The sequence below is a fragment of the Neomonachus schauinslandi genome, chromosome 2, assembly GCF_002201575.2.
Source record: "Neomonachus schauinslandi chromosome 2, ASM220157v2, whole genome shotgun sequence".
NCBI lineage: Eukaryota > Metazoa > Chordata > Mammalia > Carnivora > Phocidae > Neomonachus > Neomonachus schauinslandi.
The window spans coordinates 199,039,349-199,062,456 of NC_058404.1; the positions used below are offsets into that span (position 1 = coordinate 199,039,349).

Here is a 23,108-nt window from a genome sequence, read left to right on the forward strand (position 1 = left end):
CAGTCAGCAGCCAGAGGGATCCCATCAACACACACCCAGGCCGGGTCACTCCTGGCTCAAACGCCCCTGAGGCTCCTGGCCTTTGGAAGGAAACCCAGAGCTCCTGCATGGTCTGTAAAATCCTCTGATTGCCGACCGTCCTCTAAGCACACCTCTCTGCCCGCACCTCCCCACCTCTACCTGCTTTATTCCCGCCTTTGTACTGGCTGTCCCCTCTGTTGGAGACATTTACCCTGGCTTTGCCTCCAGGTATCTGGAGCCTCCCCGGCAGAGGGTGGCTGGGTCTGGTGCTTCTATCCCAGGTCCATTATCAGGAGTGAGTCCTGGGGATCTACCCCACCTGGCTCCTTCCAATGAACCTGGCTCACCCACAGTCCCCGTGAGAGTTCTTAGTTCTCAAGTTATAAATCTCGGTGGAGATGAAGTGAGAGAGGGTACAAGTTTATAGGCGTGGGACTAAGGGAGCCTCTATCCTAGCTCCCCCTAGCTGTGTGACCTTGGGAGGACACCTTAACCTCTCTGTGCCGCCCATGTGGTAAACAATCCTGACGCCTAAAGACGTCCACATCCTAATCCCCCGAATGTGGCATATGTTACCCCACATGGCAAAAGACCCTGCAGATGTGATTAGGGGAAGGATCTGGAGCTACAGTGATTATCCTGGATTCTCCGGGCAGCCCCGCTGTCCCCACAAAGGTCCTCACGAGAGAAAAGTAGGAAGCTCAAAGGCAGAAGAAGGAGATGGGAGATGGAGCAGAGGTTGGAGGCTGCACTCTGGAGATGGAGGAAGGGCCACGAGCTGAGGGACACGGGGGCCTCTAGAAGCTGGAAAAGTCAAGGGAAATATACTCCCCTGGTACCTCTGGAAGAAAAGCAGCCGCGCCTGACTTCTAGACCTCTGCCCTCCAGAATTGTAAAAATACACATCTCTGTTTTCACTCCATGAAATCTGTGGCAGCTTGTGACAGCAACCCAGGAAAGCCGGACGCTCGGTGTCCTCGTCTAGATCAAGAGCAGAGTGCCTCCACCCCAGGGCGGCTCCGAGGATTTATCGGGACGTGAACCCAGAACAGTCGTTCCCCTGCGCATAGCCAAGTGGTCAACAGACATCAGGTCCCAGCCAGCACATCGCAGGGGTCCCACGAGGGGCAGCGGCTGACATGATCCCCTGTTCTGGGGCCCCGGCCCAGCCCACGCTCTGTGCTGTCGAAAGCAGAAATAACTGTCTATTTTGAGGCATCACGGAGGGTGTTTCCATGGTTACCCTGTCATAATGACTAGCAGACAAAAGCCTCGAATTTCCACAGCTTCGGAGGAAGACGTGAGGCTGTGGGCTGGGCAGCGGCGTGGCCCAAGCAGCCCAGCTCTGCCCCCCGACGGAGCGCCCAGGGAAGCCACCGCACCGCTCTGTGCCTCAGTTTCCTGAGCTGTCCCAGGGCAGAAATAAACATCCGCTTGTGTGATCCAGGACTCTCTTCATCCAGTGAAGGGAGAGTCCCTGTTTCACCTGTTGGGAGGATGACGCCGTGACCACGCATCTCCGGGTGCCCCTACCAGCCCCTACTGAGTCTGGAGCAGCCACTGATTAACGGGCAGAAGCGAGGTATAAAGGAAGAGATCTAATCTCAGGGGCTCTTTAAAAACTCGGCTTGAACAACAACCATTTGTGTTCTGATCTGAAACAGCCTCACCAGCATCCCGCTAACTGGCTGCCGGCCGCCTGCCTGAGTCCTCAGGAGGGCTACGAGCTAGCAGGATCCGATCCTGGTGAAGCAGACACTCCACCTGCTCACTCACTATGACACGAGAGCAGGAGAACAAGCAGCAAAGCACACTTGGTGGAAAAAGACTATGAACAATCCCCTTACGGGCATTAAAGGGGAGGTTCCTGTGCAGGATACTGGGTTTGAGAATGAAAAAATTTAAAATACACCATCTATTCCAAGAGCAAACCTGTATAAACCAACCTTCAAAACAGATCTACGAGTTTCACTAAGACTTCAAGTTAGAGATTAAACTAACCATTCCAGGCAAAAAGAGAGAGTGGCCCAGCTCGTTTTCCAAGAGTAGAAGAATCCTAATAAAACTGGGCAAAGAGAGCATTTAAAAAGACAGTTGAAGACCAACTTCCAATTTCACCTATGGATGATTATGCAAAAAGCAGAATTTTTTCATTTATGCAAAAATGTCTCAGCAAGAGCCCTGGCCCCGGGGCACCCAGGCACAGCAAGAGATCATGGTGGTCAGAGGCCACAGTGACCCTCCCTTCATGCCTGGGCCCTGCAAAAGCCTTCTGGAACCTCCGCGTGATCTCTGGGCAACGCTGAAGTTATGTTCCCGGCAGCCCTGGGAGAGGAGGCGAGAAACACAAATGGAGTTGAGTCATCCAAAATGAAGTTCGAGTTCTTGCACCCTGGAGTTTGTGGGCTGATTCACATGCAGCAGACACCCCACCCCCATCCCCACCCCAGGCGTGTGACAGCTACGGCCCAGAATCTTCGAGTGTGTGCTACACTTGGGAAGTGATGGCTGGTCTTGTGGGTGGCCGCTCACTCAGACTCCTAGGGAACCGGATGACAAAAGCCAAGAAGGACTGACTTCCACCCCCAGCCCGCCGAGAAGCGTCATTCAAACAGCGTGGGGTGCACGAGGCTGTCTCTCTCTTCCCCAGATACCACCAGCCTTCCTGCACCCACACACCTGTTTCCTGATTCTGAGTTGAAATCCGAGCTAAAATGAAAATACACAGACAGATGTAGAGAAGAACACAGTATCACTTTCCAGAGCCCACCGCTCAGGGACTATTTCTTGGCATATTCCTTTCCCCTGTTTTCTGTTTCCATTTTTTTTTTTTTTTTTTTTTGGAAAATAGTCATTGCCTTGCTTTCTTACCCCCACCAGATATTTTAACATAATCATTTCCTCATGTCATTAAAAATCTTCTAAGTCAACAGTCTAAATGACTGAACGACACTGCAGTGTACAGATGGCGTCATCATTCACTTGTCATTTGCTCTGTTGGACGTCTAGAGTGTTTCTGAATTTGGCCCCTTTATATAAAAAAGGCTGGGCCATGAAGTCTCATCCTACTTCCTTCCCATGGCGCTCGCATGGGCTCAGACTGGGTCCAGGAGTGGAGCCCAGACTTCCCCAGCCTCATTCTGTGCCAGTCTGACCCAGAGCTGCACCCGGACAAATCTCCAGGCCACCTGTGGCCTGAGCCACAGAATAATGGCCCCCAGAGCTGTCTGTACCCTAATCCGCAGCACCTGGGAATATGTTATGTTCCATGGCAAAAGGGAAACTAAGATTGCCGATCAGCTAAATTATCCAGGTGGGCCCAACGGGATCCCCAGGGTCCTTAAGAGGGAAAGCGGAGGCAGGAGATGCTGAGTGAGCGTGATGCAGCGTGAGAAAGCCTACGGCCAGGGCTGGCTGTGCAGATGGGAGGGAGGGGCGGGGAGCCAGGCACGGCAGGCGCCCCCAGAGGCTGGAGAAGGGGGGAGGCATGGATTCCCCCCTACAGCCTCCAGAAGGAACCAGCCCTGTCAACACCTTGATTTTTGTCGGGTAAGACCCATGTCAGACTTCCAAACAGCAAAACTGTAAAAGAAAAAAAATCGGTGTCGTGTTAAGCCACTAAGTCTGTGGTCATCTGTCTGGGCAGCCCTGGGACCTCGATACAGCCCCGGGCTGCTCTTAGGGGGCTGGGCACCGTCCACACGCACACCTGGGCTCCCTGTCCATCCAAACACTGACGACAACCCCACGCTTTATCCTCAGCCAGGACCCCGCCCCTGACTCCAGGCATCCGGCGGCCTTCTTGACAGCCCTCCCTGGATCCCAACACCATCACACACGTACCATGTCCAAAACCAGCCTGCTGGTCCCACCTCTGCTCCTGGCTGCCCCGCTCCCAGCGTGCCCATTGTCCGTCCCAGGACAGGACCCCACCTTCACCCGCCGCACAAACCAAACCTCAGACGGAGTCATCACGGTCCACACCCCACTTGCCAAACGTTGCCAGCTCAGCCTTCAAAGAACACCCGGAATGGGGCCTGTCGCCCCACCTTGGCCATCCTACCCAGGCTGCACCGTTTCTTCTCAGCGAGAACCCCGGCAGGGCCTCCTCCCACCCCTGCTTACGTTGACCCCTCTGCAGTCTCTTCTTTCCAAACACCTGTCTCGTGACATCATGCCCTGCCCTCAGCCCCCTGCTGGTTTCTCACCTCACTTAGAATAAAACCGGATCCTTCCCCTGACCTACAGGCGTCCTAAGTCACTTACTTGCCTTGTGTGTCTCTCTGAACTCAGCTCCCAGCACCCTTCCCTTTGGTCACTGCATCTCAGGTCTCATCTCAGAGCCTGCAGTGTCCCCCTTCTAGAACATTCTTCCCCCCAGAGACTGCATGGCTCAACGGCGCCTGGGGTGTCTGTTCCATTGTAACTTCTCCAGGGAGAGGACCCTCCCTGCGCCCCGCTCCTTGGTGGCTATTGTTCCTATCTGTCACCACCTCCTGACATCACATGACCCAGTGACGAGTTCATTGTCTGTCTGCTGGTTCCTGCTGCACCCACCATGGCAGGAAGTATCTGGAGGTGGGGGCCTGGCTCTGCTCAGAGGGAGATCTGCTCTTGCCACCCTCAGTGCTGGCCACTCAGCCCTCAGGAGGAGGAGGGCTCAGTGCTGGGGACAAAGGCGTTCCCGCTGGAGGGGTCTGGTCTCAGGGACAGGCGACAGCTGCTGGAGCACGTGCAAACCCAGAAAAGGGACGTGGTTCCCTGTGAGGAAGCTGGTGAGGAAGCCCCGGAGAGGGACTGCGGAGCGTGGGCTTGCCTGGAGAAGAGCAGTGTGGGGAGACGTAGGGGGACCAGACTTGGCCAAGCAGTGGGGAGGGGTTGGCAGCCACAGAGGGTCCTGAGCCCGAGTCCCTGCGAGCCAGCTGATAGCCACCCTCTTGGGCTGCCCAGGGAAACCAGGCCCCCTAGGGGAAGAGAGAGACCCCGTCCCTCCCAACAGACTTCGATAAAACCGCCTCCAGGGGCCCACTGCATTCATTCATTCACTCACTCAGCAAGTGCTTATTTCCAGACACTGTCGTAGGTACTGGGGTAGATACAGAGAAGTCCCCGCCCTCTTGCCACTGCAAGGTCACCCAGGGAGGACACCACGGCCTGACCCCCTGATCCTCTGCCTTCGAGGGCCTCTGGGGAACCCAGCACACCAAGCAGCCCGGCCTGGAGGTGAGCCAGGGCATCTCAGAGTCCTGGGTTCAAGTCCTGCCTCGCCACTTGTCACTTTGGGTGACCTTGGACCCGTCCCTGGAGCCTCGGTCTCCTATTCTGTTCAGGACTCCGTCAGAGCTCGTGTGAGGATCAGATGATGTGGGTGAGAGCCAGTCTGGGTGGCTGGCTCAGCACATCCAGTGAGTGGTCACGGGGATTGTCTTATTGTGTTCTCTGGACCTTGTTCAGGCATCCCCCTCCCTGGCTGGCCCTTTGGCGAGTTCCAGCAGGAGGAAGTGACCTCGTGGAGTTCACAGGCTGCTGGGGGAGACACCCCAACCTATAGAAAGTTCTTCAGGGTGTGGCCAGTCTGAGAGAAGGGCAGAGAGAAGGGGCTTGAACCAATGTGGGGGTCAGGGAAGGCTTCCTGGAGGAGGTGACTGCTGAGTATGGTCCCTCCTTAGCTTCTGGCTCCCTGACCCTTGTTTTAGCTGTCTGGTCCCTGGACACTGGGCAGTATCTGTCTGGGGACTCGGGGGGCAGTGGGTGGCCAGACCAGCTTCTCCTGCCCCAGCCAGTAAAGCACACGCCTGCACCACTCCCACCCGCCCCGGGGCACCAGCACAGGGACCGGCGCTGCCCTGCCGCCCCCACTCTGCACCGGGTCCCAGCTGGCGTGGACACTTACGTTTGGAGTGCTTGTCACACAGCGCGGCTGCACGCATGTCGCAGAGACGCAGGGAGCCCTTGCTACTGCTGTAGACAAAGAGGTTGCAATGGTGGGGGTGAAACTCCGACGCCGTGATCACCTCCGTGAGGTCCTCCATATTGGCCGGCTTGATGTCCACGATGTCTGGCCCCGTCAAGGAAAGGGCAGAGAACGGAGGGCACCCTCGCTGCTCTGCCTTCCCACCGACCCTGCATCTGAGCTGCATCTCCATCCCCGAGACCCCTGGACAAAGCCCCAGACGGTCTCTGAGCTGCAGACCGGCATGTCCAGCCGCCCGCTGGTTGCCCCGTCTGGGTGCCATCCACTGTCCCTGCAGCCTCCCCCCTCCAACCTATGCCCTCTCCCCAGCCAGCACCCACCAGCTGCCCAGCCTCCCCTCCACCCCCCACACCAGGTGCCAAGCAGAAGGCAAGGAGCGTTTGAGTGCCTAGTATGTGCTGGACTCTTGGTGAACAATTTCAGTCACTCCGTGAGTTGTGCCCAGAGCTGAGTGTGCGGGGAGCCCCACCCCAGCACCCACTCCCCTTCTGTCCACAGCATCAAGATTCTCCTTTGGGGAAAAGGTTCTCTGCCTTTCTGGGTTCTCCGCTCTCATCTGTGCCTTCCACTCACTCACAATCACAAGCGAGGGGCACGTGGCCTCCGAGGTGCCAGCAGAGGGACTCCAGGCTTGAGATGCAGGGCATGCTGGGGGCAGCTCTGACCTCTCTGCTGGGCTGGGTGGTGTGCAGAGGAGGGGTGTGTACATGCTGCTGGGACAAGGGAAACCCGGAGCCTGCAGGTGGGGCAGACTGGAGGGAGAGACCCAGCAATGCCTTTTGAATCCTGAATCAGGATGGAAGCCATGAGCCTTGGACAATTAAACGTGGGAGCCAACAAATCCATTTTCTGTTTAGGATCAAGATATTCTGTTGCTTGCAAAGAAAGTATCCCTGACAGATACTCTAGAGCCCAGAGAGGGTAAGCAACTTGTCCAGGATGGCTCAGCAGCAAGTAGTTAAGTCTGCGTTCCATTCCATTGCTTGTAGCCTAAAGCAGCAAATCCGAACCCCTTGGTGTAGCATTCAAAGCCTGGCATAGCCCCTCTCTACCTCTCCAGCTTCGGATCCAACTACTCGCTGGGCCCTAAAGGCGCTTTCCTCTCTGACAGTGACACCCTGGTCTCTGGTCTCCCTGGCCCTGCGTGAGGCTCTGCCCAACCTACCCCTCTGGCTGAAATACCCTCTCCTCCCTCTGCATCTGTGTGTGGGTCCTGGAGTCAAAGTCTGGGCTTCGAATCCCATCTCTATCACCTCTTGCCCGTGCAATCGAGGGGGAGTTCCCTAGCTCTTCGTGCCTCTGTTTCCTCATCTGTAAAATGGGCCAACAGTTCTAACACAGTCTTGTCGTGAAAACTAGGAAAGGCCAAGGTCCTTGTTCGCTGCTTGACACATCGCAGAGCTCAGTGAATATCAGGGACATTACTGCTTTTTGTTATCTGGAAAATACTGATTGAAACTCTGAGACTTGCCTGCCATCAGCCCTCCCTCCCCCTCCCACCACCGCCTCAATAAAGGGGCATTTTGTGACTTTCGTAAACAGGAGAGTTTATAAAACATCACAAAACAATGTTGAATCTGAGTGACCAGGGGCACCGAGGAGGGTGTGTGTGCTCATGCTCAAATATTGCTTCTGGAAGCACCTCCTTAACCAGAAACTTAGAATCACATAAAAATAGAGAGAGGAGGAAGAAGGAGCCTGAGCTGGTTTCCCAGGAAACTGTGGTTTTCTGGGACGATAAGAAGCAGAGATTAAATCTTGAAAAATGAGACTGAACAGTAAGAGAGAAAAAGCCAAGACTTCTGTGCTGCTAATTCCATCCCCGTCCTTCAGGGGCTAAGCGCCTACAGAGGCCTGCTTGGGAACCGCTTCAATTTCTCCCCCAACTTAAATCGGTGTCAGGGGAAAACGTGCGGCCGTTTATGAAACGTCACACACGTGAGCACAGCACCCGGTTTGATGCTCTGCACCAGGGGAACTAAATCCTCTCCGCAGAACTCGAGCCACAAAAGTCCAAGGAAGCTTGGGGGACACGGAAGTGCCCAGGCCTCAAGGAACACAGGTCGGCTTGGAGACCCGGTGTGTCACGTATTAGGGGACACGTGTTTACACCGTGTTTCATCGGGCTACGACTTCTAGGGGAGCAGGATTCTGTGGGATAAGGTGGAAACATCTTGCCAACCACTCCGGGGAGAGGTGGGGGAACCTGCCCATGGGCCCCACAGAATTCAGGGCAGCCGTGCCCTTACTGCTTTTCCCGAAGAATGGAGGGCAGAAGTGACAGGCGCCAGGCATCATTCCCAGGCTGAAGCTTTGAGAGCCAGCACGTGGTGGGCCATGACGCCTTCCCCTCTGCTGTGGGACCCATGCCTCAGGTGGCCTCCTACGAGATCCCCCTGGGCCGTTTCAAGCCTCAGACCTTCCAGTCATCTGTTTCTGCCCATGACCTACCCTCCCGACCCACTCAGCGTCCAACCCCTCTTCACTTCCCCACATCGGGATGTTCTAGAACGCAGCTCAACGGAGAAGGATCAGAGGTGTGACGTCTGAGCTCCAATGACTCTGCCTCCAAGACCAAAACTCGTACACACCCGACCACGACTGTTGTTCTATTTATGTTCGTCGTTCGTCGTGAGTCTCGGGCAGGAGCTCAGTCACCGGCCGCCCACATTTACTCAGCGTCTGGCCCGTGGAGATGGAGTTTGATGCTCATGAAAATCTGTTCACCAAGATGGGAAGACTGGGAAGCTGTGCACACTGGTGTTCAGGAAGGAGCGCAGTGGGGGTGGGGGCTCAGAAGCTTCCTCCCCCGGCCCCCACATGCTGCCCCCAGACCCATGAGGGGCCCAAGGCCAAGCAAATGGGTGTGGCCTCTTTCCTCGAGTCCGGAGTGCATGCTTTCTGCGGCCCCGTCATGCTTAACCTGACAGCCTCATGACAACACTCGTTAGAAATACGTATGAGGCGTGACGGCTTTTAGAAGTCCACGGGGGTCAGTGACGTCTGCAGCCCTCTGCAGCGAGCAGGCCTGAAGTGGCGACACAGAGGGGCTAAGGGCGAGGCACGTGGACCGAGGGTCCTGTGTGTGGGCTCGGGACAGAGAGCCTCCCATACCAGGTCCCGCTGACAGCCCAGGACCACAGTTCTTACAGCTCAAGCATCACTCAGGAAATCTCTTGCTGTTTCAAACAAAGGACTCTGGATACGGGGGGTGCTGGGGAAAGATGGATGGGAAACATTTCCACGGGACCCCAGCGGAGGAAGACACATCCACAGTCACGGCCAACATGCTGGGGCCCCTGCAGGGCAAGGGCTCCCTGAGGCGGGGCAGGCAGTCTCGCACCTCTGAATCCCAGGGTCCAGAGCCATGCCCGCACCCCACGGGACAGACAGTATCCTTCAGGGCACGGCCACCCAGCCTCTTCCCAGGGAGGCCTCTCCAAGACCTCCTGCTCAGCTTACTACAGGACCAGCCCTGCACCTGCTACCTGGCTCCTCGTGGGTGCAGGTGGGTACAGAGGGGGCCTGTCCCTGTCAAATTCCGTTCATCACATCATAAAGCCGGGCCTGAAGGCAGACTGCTCACAAGAGAGGCAGGTTCAGAAGAAGACTCCATAGTGTGATAATTGCACCCCACACATGCGCTGCAAACACGCCTCCTAGACTCACACCCATGCGGCCTTGTGCACATGGACCGGGAGACATTTGGTCCACCCGTGACCGTACGTGGTGGCTTTGACTTTGGCAGGACCTGTGCTGGGGGCCCTAGGCTGAGCATGTGGTGTTCGCTCTCTCTGGAACGCTCAGTGCCGCGTGCAAATGTCATTCCCATTCCTCAAGCCTCAGTATCCCCCATTTGCAAAATGAGGGTTTGGGCATGATCCTGGAGCACACTTGGAGACCTGACCCCCAGGTGGCCTCTCCCCCGTTTCATGGTCAGCTGCATAAATCCCACTGGTACACGGTGGAGCTTTATGAGGTTCAAGGCAAACTGGCCTCCCTGGGGAACGAGTGTAATTAGACTCATCTACAAGCCCCCACCTCCCCCCTGCAAAGCCGCATGAATTATTCATGTACTGTTTTCCATCTAATTGTTCTCCCCCTGTCTGATGAGCTTTCCTTTAACCTTTGGTCACACCCTGGCAACTAAGCTTGACAACCACGAAGGTGAAGGCAGGAGCAGGTCACACAGGGAGGAGGAGGAGGAGAGAAGGTGAACTCTCTCGGTGCCACGCCCCTCGATGAGCACAAGGGCTTTCTCCAGAGCAGCAGGTTGAATGGTGGCCCCCAGTACATGTCCACAACCTAAGCCCCGAAACTGAATGTGGCGCATTGAGAAAAAGTCCTTGTAGATATAATGAAGGACCTTAAGAGGCGGCCATCCCCGGGAGCCTCCAGAGGGAGCACAGCCCTGCCAGCATTAACTGCAAACTTCTGGCCCCCAGAACTGGTGCGGATTTCTGTTGCAAGCCGCCCAGTTTGCGGACATTTGTTCCGGCATCTGCGGGAAACTCAGACACTGGCTTGCTTCTGGGAGCTGGGCAGCAGTGGCCTGGCCGTCCACCAGTACCATAGTGCTTACTGGTTGGCTGCCCACCTCTGCAAAGAGGGCAGGGACCTGTCCGCCTGCGCCGCTGCCGCACCTCTGATGTCTGGAGCAGCGCCCAGCACATGGCAGGTGCTTTGCAGAACAGCTGCTGAAGTCGGTGAACCCACCAGCCCGTCGGGGGCCCCTGGGACCCGGGCCGGGGGGAGCACGGGGAGTGTCCCACCCATCTCAAGGGGAGGAAGCCCTTAGAGCGGAGGCGAAGCGCAGGCTCAGGGAGACGCCAGGCCAGGGGGGCAGGGAGGCGGTCCTTGAGGGGGGACTGTCACTGACTAGGGCCATGAAAAGAGCCATCACCCTGCCGTGCACAGGGAGCATTGCAGTGCCACGCAAATGCTGGAGAGCACTGCAGAAACCGGGAGGCATGCTGGGCATGGGTTTCTGCGGGATTCTCAGGAAGGTGGCATTCCCCACAGAGCCCTCCTTAGGTCCCCACTGCATTCTGCTCACAGACCGGCTAGCGCTCAGCTTTCCGGGCGGCGAATACAGGCTGACCTGTCGGCTTCGCTCCTCTGAGTGCGGGCAAAGTCCTGTTCCTGTCTCTACACCTAACTCCAGCCCAGCACCAGCTATGCCTCGTGGGCTGGCTGTGGGCCCACTGCTTCCCAGCTGTGCCTCGTTCAAACCTCTGCACCCGAGTGATGAGTACCCCATCCCACGGCTGAGGGCATTGAGGCTCAGCAAGGAGGAGCCGCCCTCTCGGGACCTGGCCGAGGGGGCCCAGCCGGGACCGACTAAGTTGGTTTCCAGAGTTGGCAATACACCCCTGTGATGGGGGCAAAGCAGAGCAGGGGTGAGCAGTGCAAACTTCAGGCCGGGAGGGGTGCAGCCTCCTGAAGCGCTGGGGTCTAGGGGGAGGTCTCTGGCTTCTTGCAGCTTTTGGCTGCTGCCCTACATCATACAATGAATCCCTTGTCCTTCAGGGCCCTAGTGTGAACCCCGTGTATTGCTCTAGACCCAGGGTAGGCAGAGGTGTATAAAAGGCCAGAGAGAGCATCTTGGGCTTAGCAGGCCGTAGGGTCTCACCTCGACTACTCAGTTCTGCTGCTCTATTGTAAAGCGGGTTCAGCCAGCATGGGAGTGAACAGCAGTGGCTGAGCACCCTTAAAGCCTGAACAGGTGTCTTTGGCCCCCAGGGCCATACTTTGCTGGCCGCGGGCCGAGAAGAAGGACTGCAATCTTGCTTTTGTAATAGTAATCTCCCTTCTTGACCCCATGCAGGACCCGTGTGTGACACAGCCCCACAGGCCTGGCTCCTCTCGCAGCAGGAGGATGTCCTCTGGAGACCGGTAGTGCCCTGTGAGCTCCAGCCCTTGCCTGGGGGAGTCAGCAAAGCTCAGAAACAGACGTTTGTCCCCACCCAGAGCAAAGTCTGCGGCTCTTGCTGTCAAGGACAACGCAATGTACTCCAGGCGGGCCTTCTGCAGCGTCATCAGGTTTGCAGAGATTTTTATAGAAACTCCTTCACCGCCTGCTGCCAAAGGCAAGGCCTGATGGCCGGAAGCCAACCAGGGTCACGTCGGTCCCCGGGCCACAACACCACGACGCCCCACTCGGAGGGCCCCTGAAATGTCGGGGAGAAGGTCACTGCACCTCCAGTGGCCCTCGTTCCTCTGAGCTTCACCTTCGAGCCTCATCTCCCCTACGTGAATGGGGGGTGGGCACTGGTGCAAGGGGCCATCACTCATCCACGGCCAAATCTCCCTCCCGCCGTTGACATCAGTCAGGCACATGAAATGAACAAACATCACTGGTTTGTTCGGGAAGGAGCTCAAGGGAGAAAGGGGTATGGAAACCATCCCATAAACATCAGAGAAGTACAAATATTAACTAACACCAGGCTTTAGGGGCAGCACCATGACAAATGACTCTAAAAGACGCAGCAACTGAGGTTGGAGACACATTCAGACCTTCAGAGAGCTGTTGAGGGCAGCCCCCGACCCAGCACCCGCAGGCCAGGCACCTCGCACCCCTGCGGGAAGGACCACCCACCCTCCACGCCCACAAAGGAGGAGAGGGAGGCCAGGGCGCCCAGTGACATGCCCAGGGCCACATGTGGGGCACCGCAGAGCAAGGATAGATCCTGGCTTCCTAACTCCCAGCCAGTGCTCCTCCCTGCGCCCCCCTGTTCGGGAGGGAGTATGTCTCCACAAGATATGCAACCCCACGGGCAAGGCTGCTGGGGCACACTGGACTGGCTGGCGGCCCTGCAAGGGAGCTGCTAAGAGCGTGGGTGGGGGGCGTTCAGTGAGGAGAAGGATGCAGCCTTGGGCTCCACTGATTTAACTGAGCAAAGCGTGGTTTATCTAGATGTCTCGGCAGGAACATGCTCTCAGGATGGGGGAGGCGGTTACCATGGTGATCGAGCAGCCACCAAGGGAGGATGGAGGCAGCTCTGCCAAGGACCAGCCACGAGAAGCTGCTCCCACGGGCTCTCCAGAGACGCTGGAGAAGGCCTCCTGCACACGGAGGCGGTCTTGTTGGGGAACAGCCAGCAAAGCTGTTTTTCAGCCAGTTTTCTCCAAAAGATGACCTGGCTACAGCGATGAGCTAGAAGCACTCTGGCCAAACCGCGTCAGATCCCGTAAGGTTCCTGGCAACCTTGGCCTCTGCATGAATTTGCTATGGGCTGCCAGAGCACGGGCGGCTTAAACAATAAATCATTCTCTCCCAGTTCTGGAGGCTGGGAGTTCAAGATCAAGGTGTCAGAAGGCTGGTTTCTTTGAGGCTTCTCTCTGTAGGGTGTAGATGGTCTTCTTCTCCCCATGTCCTCACATACTCTTCCCTCTGTGCTCTCCCAACCTCCTCTTCTTGTAAGGACATCAGTCATATGGGATTAGGACTCACCCTAATGGATTCCTTTTAGCTTAATCCCCTCTTTAAAGACCAAATATAGTCACATTTGAGATCCTGGGGTTAGGACTTTAACATACAAACTTCAGTGGGACACAATTCAGCCCATAACAACCTCCTTCCCTTCTCTGCTCAGAACCTTACTAACTATGATGGTACAATCCTGCTCAGAGAGAGGAGCCCAATCACTGGGGCCACGGGGGGCCATTCCGTGTGACACACAAGCCCACTGAAGCCCTCGTTTGTCTTCTCCATGTGGTGAGCCAGTCTACACATCTCTTCCACAAGCCAGCTTAGGTGATTTCCAAGTACCGAGCCAGGGAAGAGAGCACTCAGTTTGGAGTCACAAAGACCGGGGCTTGATAGTCCAGCCCCTCTGTACATGGCTGTGTGACGCCCTGGACAACTTCTCCACCTCCCTGCACCTGCTTTTCTCATCTGTAGAATGGATTGATAACATCTGCTTTACAGGGCTATGATGGGGATTTAATGAGATGACATTAAGTCAAAGGCCCTAGCAATTAAAAGTAAATAAAATGACTTAGACATATAAGTTTTTTAATAATTTTTAAAAAGTCCCTAGCACACAGTTAGTACTTTTAGCAATAATTAAAGTTCGCTAAATCAGAATCAGAGTCTTTCTCTTCCTCTGGAAAAACAGGAAATTAAGCAGGTTGCCCACGGTGCAATGTATGCCCCTCCTCCCCAAGAAAACAAGGACTTGATGGTGTGTGCTGAATTGCATGCCTTCTTTGGCTCCTAAGAGCTGGGGGAGAAACTCCAGACAGGACAGAGCCAGGACGCACACCCGGGTTGCTGCCTTTTCGTGGTCACTGAGAAAGGGCAAACCAGAGCCCGTCATGACCTCCCCTCCCAGGCCTTCCAGTCCAGCAGTGAAACCAGAGAGGCCCATGATGCTGCTCCAAGAGACACACAGAGTGCACAGGATGGGATTTTTGGGGAGGCCCGGAGCTGGTCTGGAGAGTCCAGGAGGCAGAGGCATTAAGCGGAGGACTGAGAAGAGTAGGAGTTATCCAGGAGGGGGCATGTTCCATGTGAAGGGGGGTATGTAAGGCTGAGGAGCTGCAATAGGACAGCCAGCCAGAGCCCCAGTGGGGAGAGGGTGGGAGATGGGGCTCTGGACAGGGGTCAAGGGATCAGAAGCACAGGAGAGGCACATGTTCCCATCATTAGAGGACGTGCTAGGAACACACAGCTGCCACCGCCCGTGCACTTGGCCGCCTGTGTCACCTGTCATCTATGTCACCCAACGATCCCCGCTCTGTCCTGCAGTGGGGTGAAAAGCACCCGCTCTCCCTTAGGGTCTAAAAGTAGAGCCAGGAAACATCATTGTACTGATGGGGCTGGACGGGCCACAGGCAAGTGCACCCACTTCTCAGAGCTCACCGCCACATCACCCACAAAACGGAGGGAATGACAGCAACACGAGGCGAGCCGCGTAAGGGGCAGAGGTAGAATAACAGCGGCTGCCGTGGGGGCTGTCGCTCTCCTCATTGCGAGGCAGTGCGGCGCATGCGTGGTGTGCGAGGTGGTGGGGAAGAGGACCCGCAGCGCCGGCTGCCCACGGGGTCAGCACCACGGACAGCTGCACGAGCCCTCAGTCCCCCGGAAGCCCAGTCTTGCCAAGCCCCCAAAGCAGGGGTGTGCTGGCAAGAGCCTAACCACATGCTTTCTGGGTGGACGCTGATTTTGGGGACTCAGACTCAGGGTCTTTCTGAGCAGATGTTCCTGTTCCTGCTCTGTAGAGTGGTCCTACGGGAGGATGGAACAGGGCAGCCTGTAGGGTGCCTGACAGCAGGTCAGGGCCAGTGGGGATTGTGTCGACAGCCCATCAGCCCTGAGTCCCCTGGCGCTTCCACCCTCCCAGCCCACAGCACAGTCCTCGGCCAGTCCCCTCCTTTGCTCCCTGCGTGGGGAACACGCCCAGCCCCCAGGCGGCCGAGTGGGGACCGAGGTTTGGAGCCTCTGCCCCTAACCGCCGCAAACCGCCGCACCATCCCACTTCGCTTCAGGACCTGCTCCATAAACGGCAATTAGAAATTTGCTCCAGACGGAGGCTTGGTGCGATGCCAGCTTCCACCATGAGAAATCGCTCAGGGGGGAGAAAAATCAACTGAACCATCTTCACAGTTCTCCGAGTGCTAAAAATAAAGCAGAGGCCCATCGGCTGAGACCCTCCGTGCAATCTGTTACCTTTAGGAGGCATTGAGCTCCAGAAAAATCACTCAGAGCTGCCTAACTGACTCCAATGTTGGTATTACAGGACGTGAGAGGTTGTTTAAACAGATGCGAACACAGCACCAGGGAGAGAAACGGGCTTCAATAATCAGAGACGACGCAGCGATTCTGAGAGCCAGTCTCAAAGACTTGAGGAGCTGCTGTTTAGGAGGGAAACACTGGCCACCTGCTGGGCCCGATGACTGCCAGGCCTTTTACGAGCATGATTTCATTATTCCTTACAAATATCCGTAGGACGAGGAATTTGGCCCATTTTACACTGGTGGAAATTGGTGGCCAATGAGGTAACACGATGAATCTGAGCACAGGTCTGCCAGACCCCAGAGCCCAGACTGCTGCTCGTTTGTGCCCGGGGTCTCTGAGTCCCCCGGAGCCCAGACTTACAAGGAGGTGTCTACATCCTAAGACCACATGGAGACTGGAATTCCTCCATCCAAAGTCGTCACGGACAACCATTCCTAAGCACCTACTATGTGCTGGGCCCTGCATTATGTATGGAGATATAGAGAGGGCCCAGACAGGATGTACCTCATCTCAAGGGTTTCACCAGAAAACGGGGTGAGGAGGAAAGCCCAGTGTGACCAGGGAGTGTGGGCTCTGACAGCCCAGGAGGCACATAGAGTGGACGGAGCAGAGGTGACCAGGTGAAGGGGGCTGTGAGTGATGCTTATGGGCAAAGGGGAGCCAGCCAGGCTACGAGAAGGAGAAAGAATGATCCAGGGGAGGAACAGCAGGAGACAGATCACCCCCTTCCCTTAACTCCCCCCCAATAACACGAAGGGAAACCCAACGGCCTGAAGTATGGGCATGCCTGATGCACAGGAGCCCGGGGAGGCGTGCAGGGGCCTGTCACCATGAGCCCCAGGGCATTGCTGAGGGATTCGGACTCTCTCCAGAAGCTGACGGGGAGCCACTGAGAGCTTTAAGCTGGGGGCCGACGTGGTCAGACCAGAGGTTCTGATGAGTCGCTCTCAGCTCTGTGCAGGGCCGGCTGGCTGGGCAGTGTGGGATCCAGGCAACGGGCCAGGCAGGAATGGTCTGGCTCCAGCAGGGCCTTTGGCAGGGATGGAGAGATAGGCAGGATCCCAGAGCCATCCAGGGGGAGGAAGGAAAGGGTTTGGCACCTTCTTCCATCTTGAGGGTGAGGGAGAGGAAGGAGGTGCCTGGCACACACACAGGCTCCGTGAGCACTGGGCTCCCTGCCTCTCTGCGCAGATCAGCCAAGTCTCAAATTAGCAGTGCAGAGGTCCTCTGAGTCCGCTTGCTCACTGTCAGTTCACGCTGGTCAAGACAATACCCACCTTCTCTCCTTTATTAAGATGGCTTTCCTTTCTCTCAAAACCTTTGCTAGAGATCAATTCTGCTTAGGTGGAAAGTGTTACAAGAAGGTAGTACGGCCCACAGGAAACTTCTGGTGGCTCAGACCGAACAGCAGCGCCCACCAGGGCAAGTCAAGACACCGGAGGGCAAGCGTTAAAGGAAGGTGAAGCCCCAGGCCCAGAACCCCCAGCCACGTGCTTGCACAAAAGGGGTCTACCAATTCGGAGCAATTCCCCAGCTTGGCAGGCCTTGCTGGCCTCCTCCCACGTTGGAAATGAAACGCCTTTTCCAGTTTCTCAGCTGCACAGGATCCGGCAGCCTGCAGTCCCAACGCTTTCCCGGCCAGGAGGCTGGCTCCGCGGGGCGGGTGGTCTCCGCACAGGGCCCCTGTGTCTCGTCATGCTGGTGGCCAAGCAGCAGCGGGCCCTGGGGACTGCCATGTGCAGCACGGTTCCCTGACGAACTGGTCTCAGCAGCGAGGTCTCCACAACCACCACACGCCCCTGGAGACTCCCCTCCGCCCCTTCCATCTGCCTACTGGGTACTCACTTTCCACAGGCAGGGGCTGCCTGCAGCCCAGCTCGGCCCCCGTCAGCGATCTGCAGCACCCCCACGCCTCGACCTCAAGACACAGGTCGTCTTTGCATTTTGATCAACTACCAATTCACCTGCACAAAATTAAGAGACAGCACACGTGTTTAACACGGGGTTGGGTGGCAGGACCGGCAGTCAGGGGAGACTCCTGAGTTTCCAGGGGGAACCCCCCCCCCATGACTGACGCTCCTCTCTTGTCACTAGCCATCTCCTCACCTGGCCTAGATTCAGGCACCATCAGCCCCATGTCTGCTCATTCACTGGGCAAAACCCCCACCCTAGCTCCCGTTCCACCTAGACCACACCTGCAGCTCCCCAGATAAATAGGGCCGGAAAAAATGCACACCACTGGGCTTGGTGGTCTCGCTGCACTTGTCAGCTGCTTGCATGCTGGGTATGGTACTTGTTCATTATATTAATGGTTTATTGTCTGTTAGCTCCAGGAAGGCAGGGGTATTTGTCTATCTAATTCAAAGTCAGGCATGGAGCCTGGCATACAGTAGGTACTCAATAAATACAGTGGTGAATGGCATGCTCCCCAGCATACAGACAGGGCACAATCTGTGTTTAAATGGGGCAAGGAGGCACCGCTGATAGTAAGGACTCAGGAGGACTGTGCCTGCAATTCTGCAGGGGATCAACCCTCTTTTCATATTCACGACTAACCTGTTCCAATGCCCTGTGGCCACCTCAGTCTGAAAGACAGTTATGATATGGCCCACTGCCCCACTACTCGACTGCCTCCTGCCCACGGCCAAGCCCCCGCCTGCCCATCACTGCCTCTCCCTGGATCTCCTCACTGGGCTCCTGGCCTCCAGGCTTGCCTGCTGGAATCCAGTCCACCCAGGACACACACACACAGCCCTCCCACCCTCCTCGCCCACCACACCCACCCATGCCCTGCTCACAGCAAAGGTGATGTCCTCAGAGGCCCCCACGGGCAGGGCTGAGTTTCTTTCATTGTCCCTGTGTTCCCCGGGGCTCAGCATGGGCCCGGGTCAGAAGAGGCACCAGGAATCAATGGCTGAATGAAAGGGAACACTATCCCTTACACAGCTGCGGGTTTTGCAGTTTACAAAGGGCGAGTGCATTCACAGTGTTACCGAGTCCTTACAGTAGCCCAGCAGCGTCAATCCGACAGGGGGTACGTCCCCAGCCTGGGGTCCTGCGACAAGGAAGCCAGCGCTCCAGGAGGGTGGCCGCAGCAGGCAGCCCAAGAGCTTGGCAAACGGCCTGGGGCCAGGCCACGGAGGCCCGAGGGCGAGTCCCAGCTCTGTCCCTGTCAGCCAGCCCCCATCTCCCCAAACCTCTATTTCTGCATCTGCAAAATGGGGTGATAATGTGCCACTGCATCCAGCTTTCATGCCAACACGAAGGTCAAGTGAGACAGTGAATAGTCTGCACACTGTCCAGTGCTGTGAGGAAGCGCTGAGGATGGCCCACGGCAGTCCCACGGGTCCCGTGCCCACCCCGTGTGCAGACCTGGGGCTCCCATGTGACCCATTTTGTTCTGCTAGGAAGCTGGTCAACACCTCCAACTTTGCAGCAGATGTCTGGCTGTGTGGTTCACTACGGGGGCCCCCAACTGCTGGGGCAGTGCCTGCCTTTCCTGAGGGGACCCCCCCCACACTGACCCCCTCCAGCACCCTTGACTCAGGTCAACCCTAATCCTAACTCTGGCCAGTCAGAGCACTGCATCCCCCCCCACAGTCATGGGTTTAGAGGTGCCCCTGAGGCCCCATGAGAGCCCATGGGGTGCCATATGGGGGCTTGGTGGGACAGTTCACAGAAAGCTGGTCTCTCTCCTCTTGGGCTTTATTCTGGGAAGGCAGGGCATGTGCTGCTGGCCCCAATTTGGCACCATGGGGCACCTGAGACAAGCCAGAGCAGAGCGCAGACGCAAGAAGCAGAGAGAACCATCTAATGACATTGTTTCAGCCCCTAATCCAGCTGAGCCTGAAGCCTTCTCATGGTCCATAAGTCAGTAAATGCCCGTGTTTTGATTGAGCCAGCAGGGATGAGGCATTCTAAGCCTTGCAACCAAAGGAGTCTTGACCAACTGAAGCTCTGAGCACCGGGGACAGGGTGGGGCCCCCTGGGCTTCCAGCCTGAATAGTCAGGCAGATGCTCAGCCCAGCCGTCTCCACCAATCCAAATCTGAGCTTCCATTCCTTCTGAGCAGCTCCAGCCTCAGCCCCTCCTTGAACCTCTGTGACCACCCCAATCCGCTTCCACCCTCCCAGCTCAGAGCACTCTGCTCCTTCGGGGCAGGAAGGAGACAGATGCTTCTGCTTTCTGACATGCAGAGCACCAGCTCTGCGCTGGATGCATCTGGGAGGGGCTCAATGAATGTTCACGCTGCAGTCCGAGCCGGGAGGGGTCAGTGAGGCTCACAGGGATCCGGTTACTCACCAAAGTCAGTGAGCTTAGGGGGCAGAGCGAGACTCCCACAGAGGCTCACACTGACCGCCAAGCCCCAGGTCTGCCCCCCACCCTCCTGCTGGGCTCAGGGAACAGCATGTGCTTGCTCTCTGCTTCTCCAAGCCCCCTTTCTCCCCGTTCCTGAGGTCTCTCTGCCCAGTGGACCCTGGCCAGTCCCTGGCTCTCGGCCCGCAGAAGCCGTTTGCTACCCTCTGTCTCTCCTTCAAACCCTCCAGACTGCTCCTTCCTGCTCCCACACCCCCTCCCAGCCAGCCCTGGCTTCGGCGCTGGGGGATACAACCCACTCCTGAGGGGTAAGGCGGCAGCAATAGCAGGTCCGACCCCCCCGTGTTAGGAGCTTCTCACCGCAGGAGCTGCCTAACACCCTGCACAGAGTGGACACTCGGCTTGCACAACACTCTGGGCAGTGGGGGGCTTCTACCCCGTTCCATTGCACATCTTGGAGGCAGACTTCACAAAGGGCAGTTGGACATAGCGGTTGGAAATGGGGAGTCGGGGGCTGGGAGGGGCCTGGGTTGGACACTTGCTAGGTGTGAGCTTTGAGCAGATTAACTTGGGCTCCCTGTGACTCAGTTTCCTCATCCGTACAGGAGGTCACGATAGCACCTACCTCCTGGGTTGTTGTGAGGGTGATATGAGTTAACACGAACCCATGTTGAGGTCAGGTGCAGGGCCGCACTGTGTAGGATTATTATTATTGGCCTGCAAATAGCGACACGGTAGAAACCTGGCTGCTTTGTCCACTGCTGCCCCTCAGGCCCAAAGCTTGTGTACCAAGTTCTTTCTTCACCAGTCAGCGGGGCCCAGAGTCCATCCTACTGCCCCTGGCTTGCCTAGACATAGGGGAACGCCAGGCAGGGCCCCCCTTTGACCCCATCCAACTGGGCTTCTGACACCTCGACTGTCACCCTAAGCCCTGGGTGGCACCCCAAGGCTGTTCATCACACACTGAGGCCCCTGCCTCAGGCCGCAGGGAGGAGGGTCCAGAGCCTCCGGCTGACTCTCCAGTGGGTCAGCCATCCCTCCTCCAGGAGGGCAGACCCCAGGACTCTATCTCCTCTGCGGTCCCCAAGGCAGTCCCAGAATGACAGGGAACACAGCCACCCGGAGAAGGCAAGGGGTCGAATATAACCCTCGGCAGCCGTGGATTTAAAGTTTTCGTAAACCTGGGGCGCCTGGGTGGCTCAGTCGTTAAGCGTCTGCCTTCGGCTCAGGTCATGATCCCGGGGTCCTGGGATCGAGCCCCACATCGGGCTCCCTGCTCCGCGGGAAACCTGCTTCCCCCTCTCCCACTCCCCCTGCTTGTGTTCCCCCTCTTGCTCTCTCTCTGTGAAATAAATAAATAAAATCTTTAAAAAAAAAAGAAGTTTTCATAAACCAGCTCATCAGGATTCCAAATCTGGGTCTCACTCACTGAAGAAGTTGAACAAAAGCAGAGCCAAGCCAACCACCCCCACCTGGAAGCCCCCCGCCCCGGGAGGTGGTGGGTGCCCGCAGCAGGAAAGGATACTGAAGCTCCTGTCAGTGATAGCCAGGTGCCAGAGGTTGATGCGCAGGTCGTCCGCCGACATGTACGTCTCGCAGTCGCTGTTGACGGAGATGGAGTTGATGTGGTAGGTGTGGCCGTTGGCGAAGACCCTCCGAGGGCTCACCTCCACCATCAGATCCATGGGCTTCAGCACGGGCACCTGCGGAGGAGGGGGCAGTCTGCAGGATGATGAGGTGTCGGAGGGGAATGGGGGCGGCAGGTGCCCAAGGCAGGAAACGGCATGCCAGGGCTGCACGACCAAAACCGGAGGCTGGGAATGTGCCAGTGGGCATCTATCCTGCACGTGTTGGAAATAAGCAGTGCCACGTGGCCAACATCCATCACCTGCCAGTCCTGCAGGAAAGCCTGGCCTCCTGGGATTGGTTCTGAGCCTGCTGTGTGACTTTGAATAAGTGGCCAAACCCCTCTGCACCCCAATTTCCTCACCTCTAAAATGGAATGAGAAGATACCGTGGCAGCCCCCCCCCCAATTATCCACAATTTTTCCCTTGTCACAAGGAAGTGGCTGCTCAGGCAAGAACTACATTTCCCAGCTGCCCTTGCAGTTGGGTGTGGCCATGTGACTGGTTCTGACCAATAGGATGTAAACACAGTGACACTCGGCTCTTGAGAGCCTAGACTGTTAAGGGGCCGGTGCGCCTTCTCTACCCGTTTTCCCCTTCCATGCTGGAAGGTGAGGACCCAAGCCTTAGGAGTGAAGGCCCGTGGGATGGAAGGAGGCTGCGTCCCTGCAGGAGAGTCATGTGTCCACCAGGAACGCTGACCCTGGACCTTTCCATGAGTGAGGAATACGCTTCTGTGTGTTGCGCCCTGCAATGCTGGGGTTATTTGTTACAGTTGCTGGTGTTAGCCTAACTCACACAAACTCCCATCGGAGAGCAGTCCCTGGGACAGCACCAGGTCCTGAGCCTTTGCTTCCCTCTGCGTACTCTGGCCTGGAACGTTCACCCCCTTTGAACTCCTAGTTATGCTGACCCCTCCTGCAAGGGCTAGAAGCGACAGCCCCTCGGACATGCGGCCTGCCCCGGGAGTGGGGTCCCAGGGCCTGCTCACCCCCAGCACACTGCACACATCTGTATCAAGGCTCCAAGCATACGCTGTGCTGTGTGTCGGGCATAAGGCCCCACCCCAGGAAACTGTGAGGTCTTCGAAGCCTCAGGGATGGGTAGACAGACAGACAAGGCTTCATCAGTCTCTCCCAGGCCTGGCCCAGACTTGATGCTCAGGAAATGGGCACTGGCATGGCCATCCTGTCCTGGGGGGGAAGACTGGATGCCAAGATGACCCCGATGTGTCCAAGTCCCAGAGTCAGGAAATGCAGAGCCAGGGGTGACTGCCTCGTCAGGGCATCTTGGTGGAAAGACAGACCCCTAAAGCCCTACTGCCCTGCCACCACTAGGGTTACCCTCACTGGGGACCTCACCTCTCTGGGCCTCAGTTTCCTTATCTGTGAAGAGGGGTATGCTGGCCCCTGCTCAGGGCTTCCGTGA

The 23,108-nt window shown here is 56.9% G+C and overlaps 1 protein-coding gene across 1 annotated transcript in view; it reads right to left on the reverse strand.

Moving 5' to 3' along the window:
- The window catches only part of PPP2R2C (protein phosphatase 2 regulatory subunit Bgamma), a 130,988-nt gene that overhangs the window by 17,917 nt on the left and 89,963 nt on the right, over positions 1 to 23,108 (reverse strand). Inside the window, exons 5-6 of the mRNA XM_021677609.1 lie at positions 21,580 to 21,757; positions 5,915 to 6,079 (exon numbers count right to left, since the gene is read on the reverse strand). Of these exons, the coding sequence (XP_021533284.1) occupies positions 5,915 to 6,079; positions 21,580 to 21,757 (343 nt within the window). The remainder of the gene's footprint in view (positions 1 to 5,914; positions 6,080 to 21,579; positions 21,758 to 23,108) is intronic.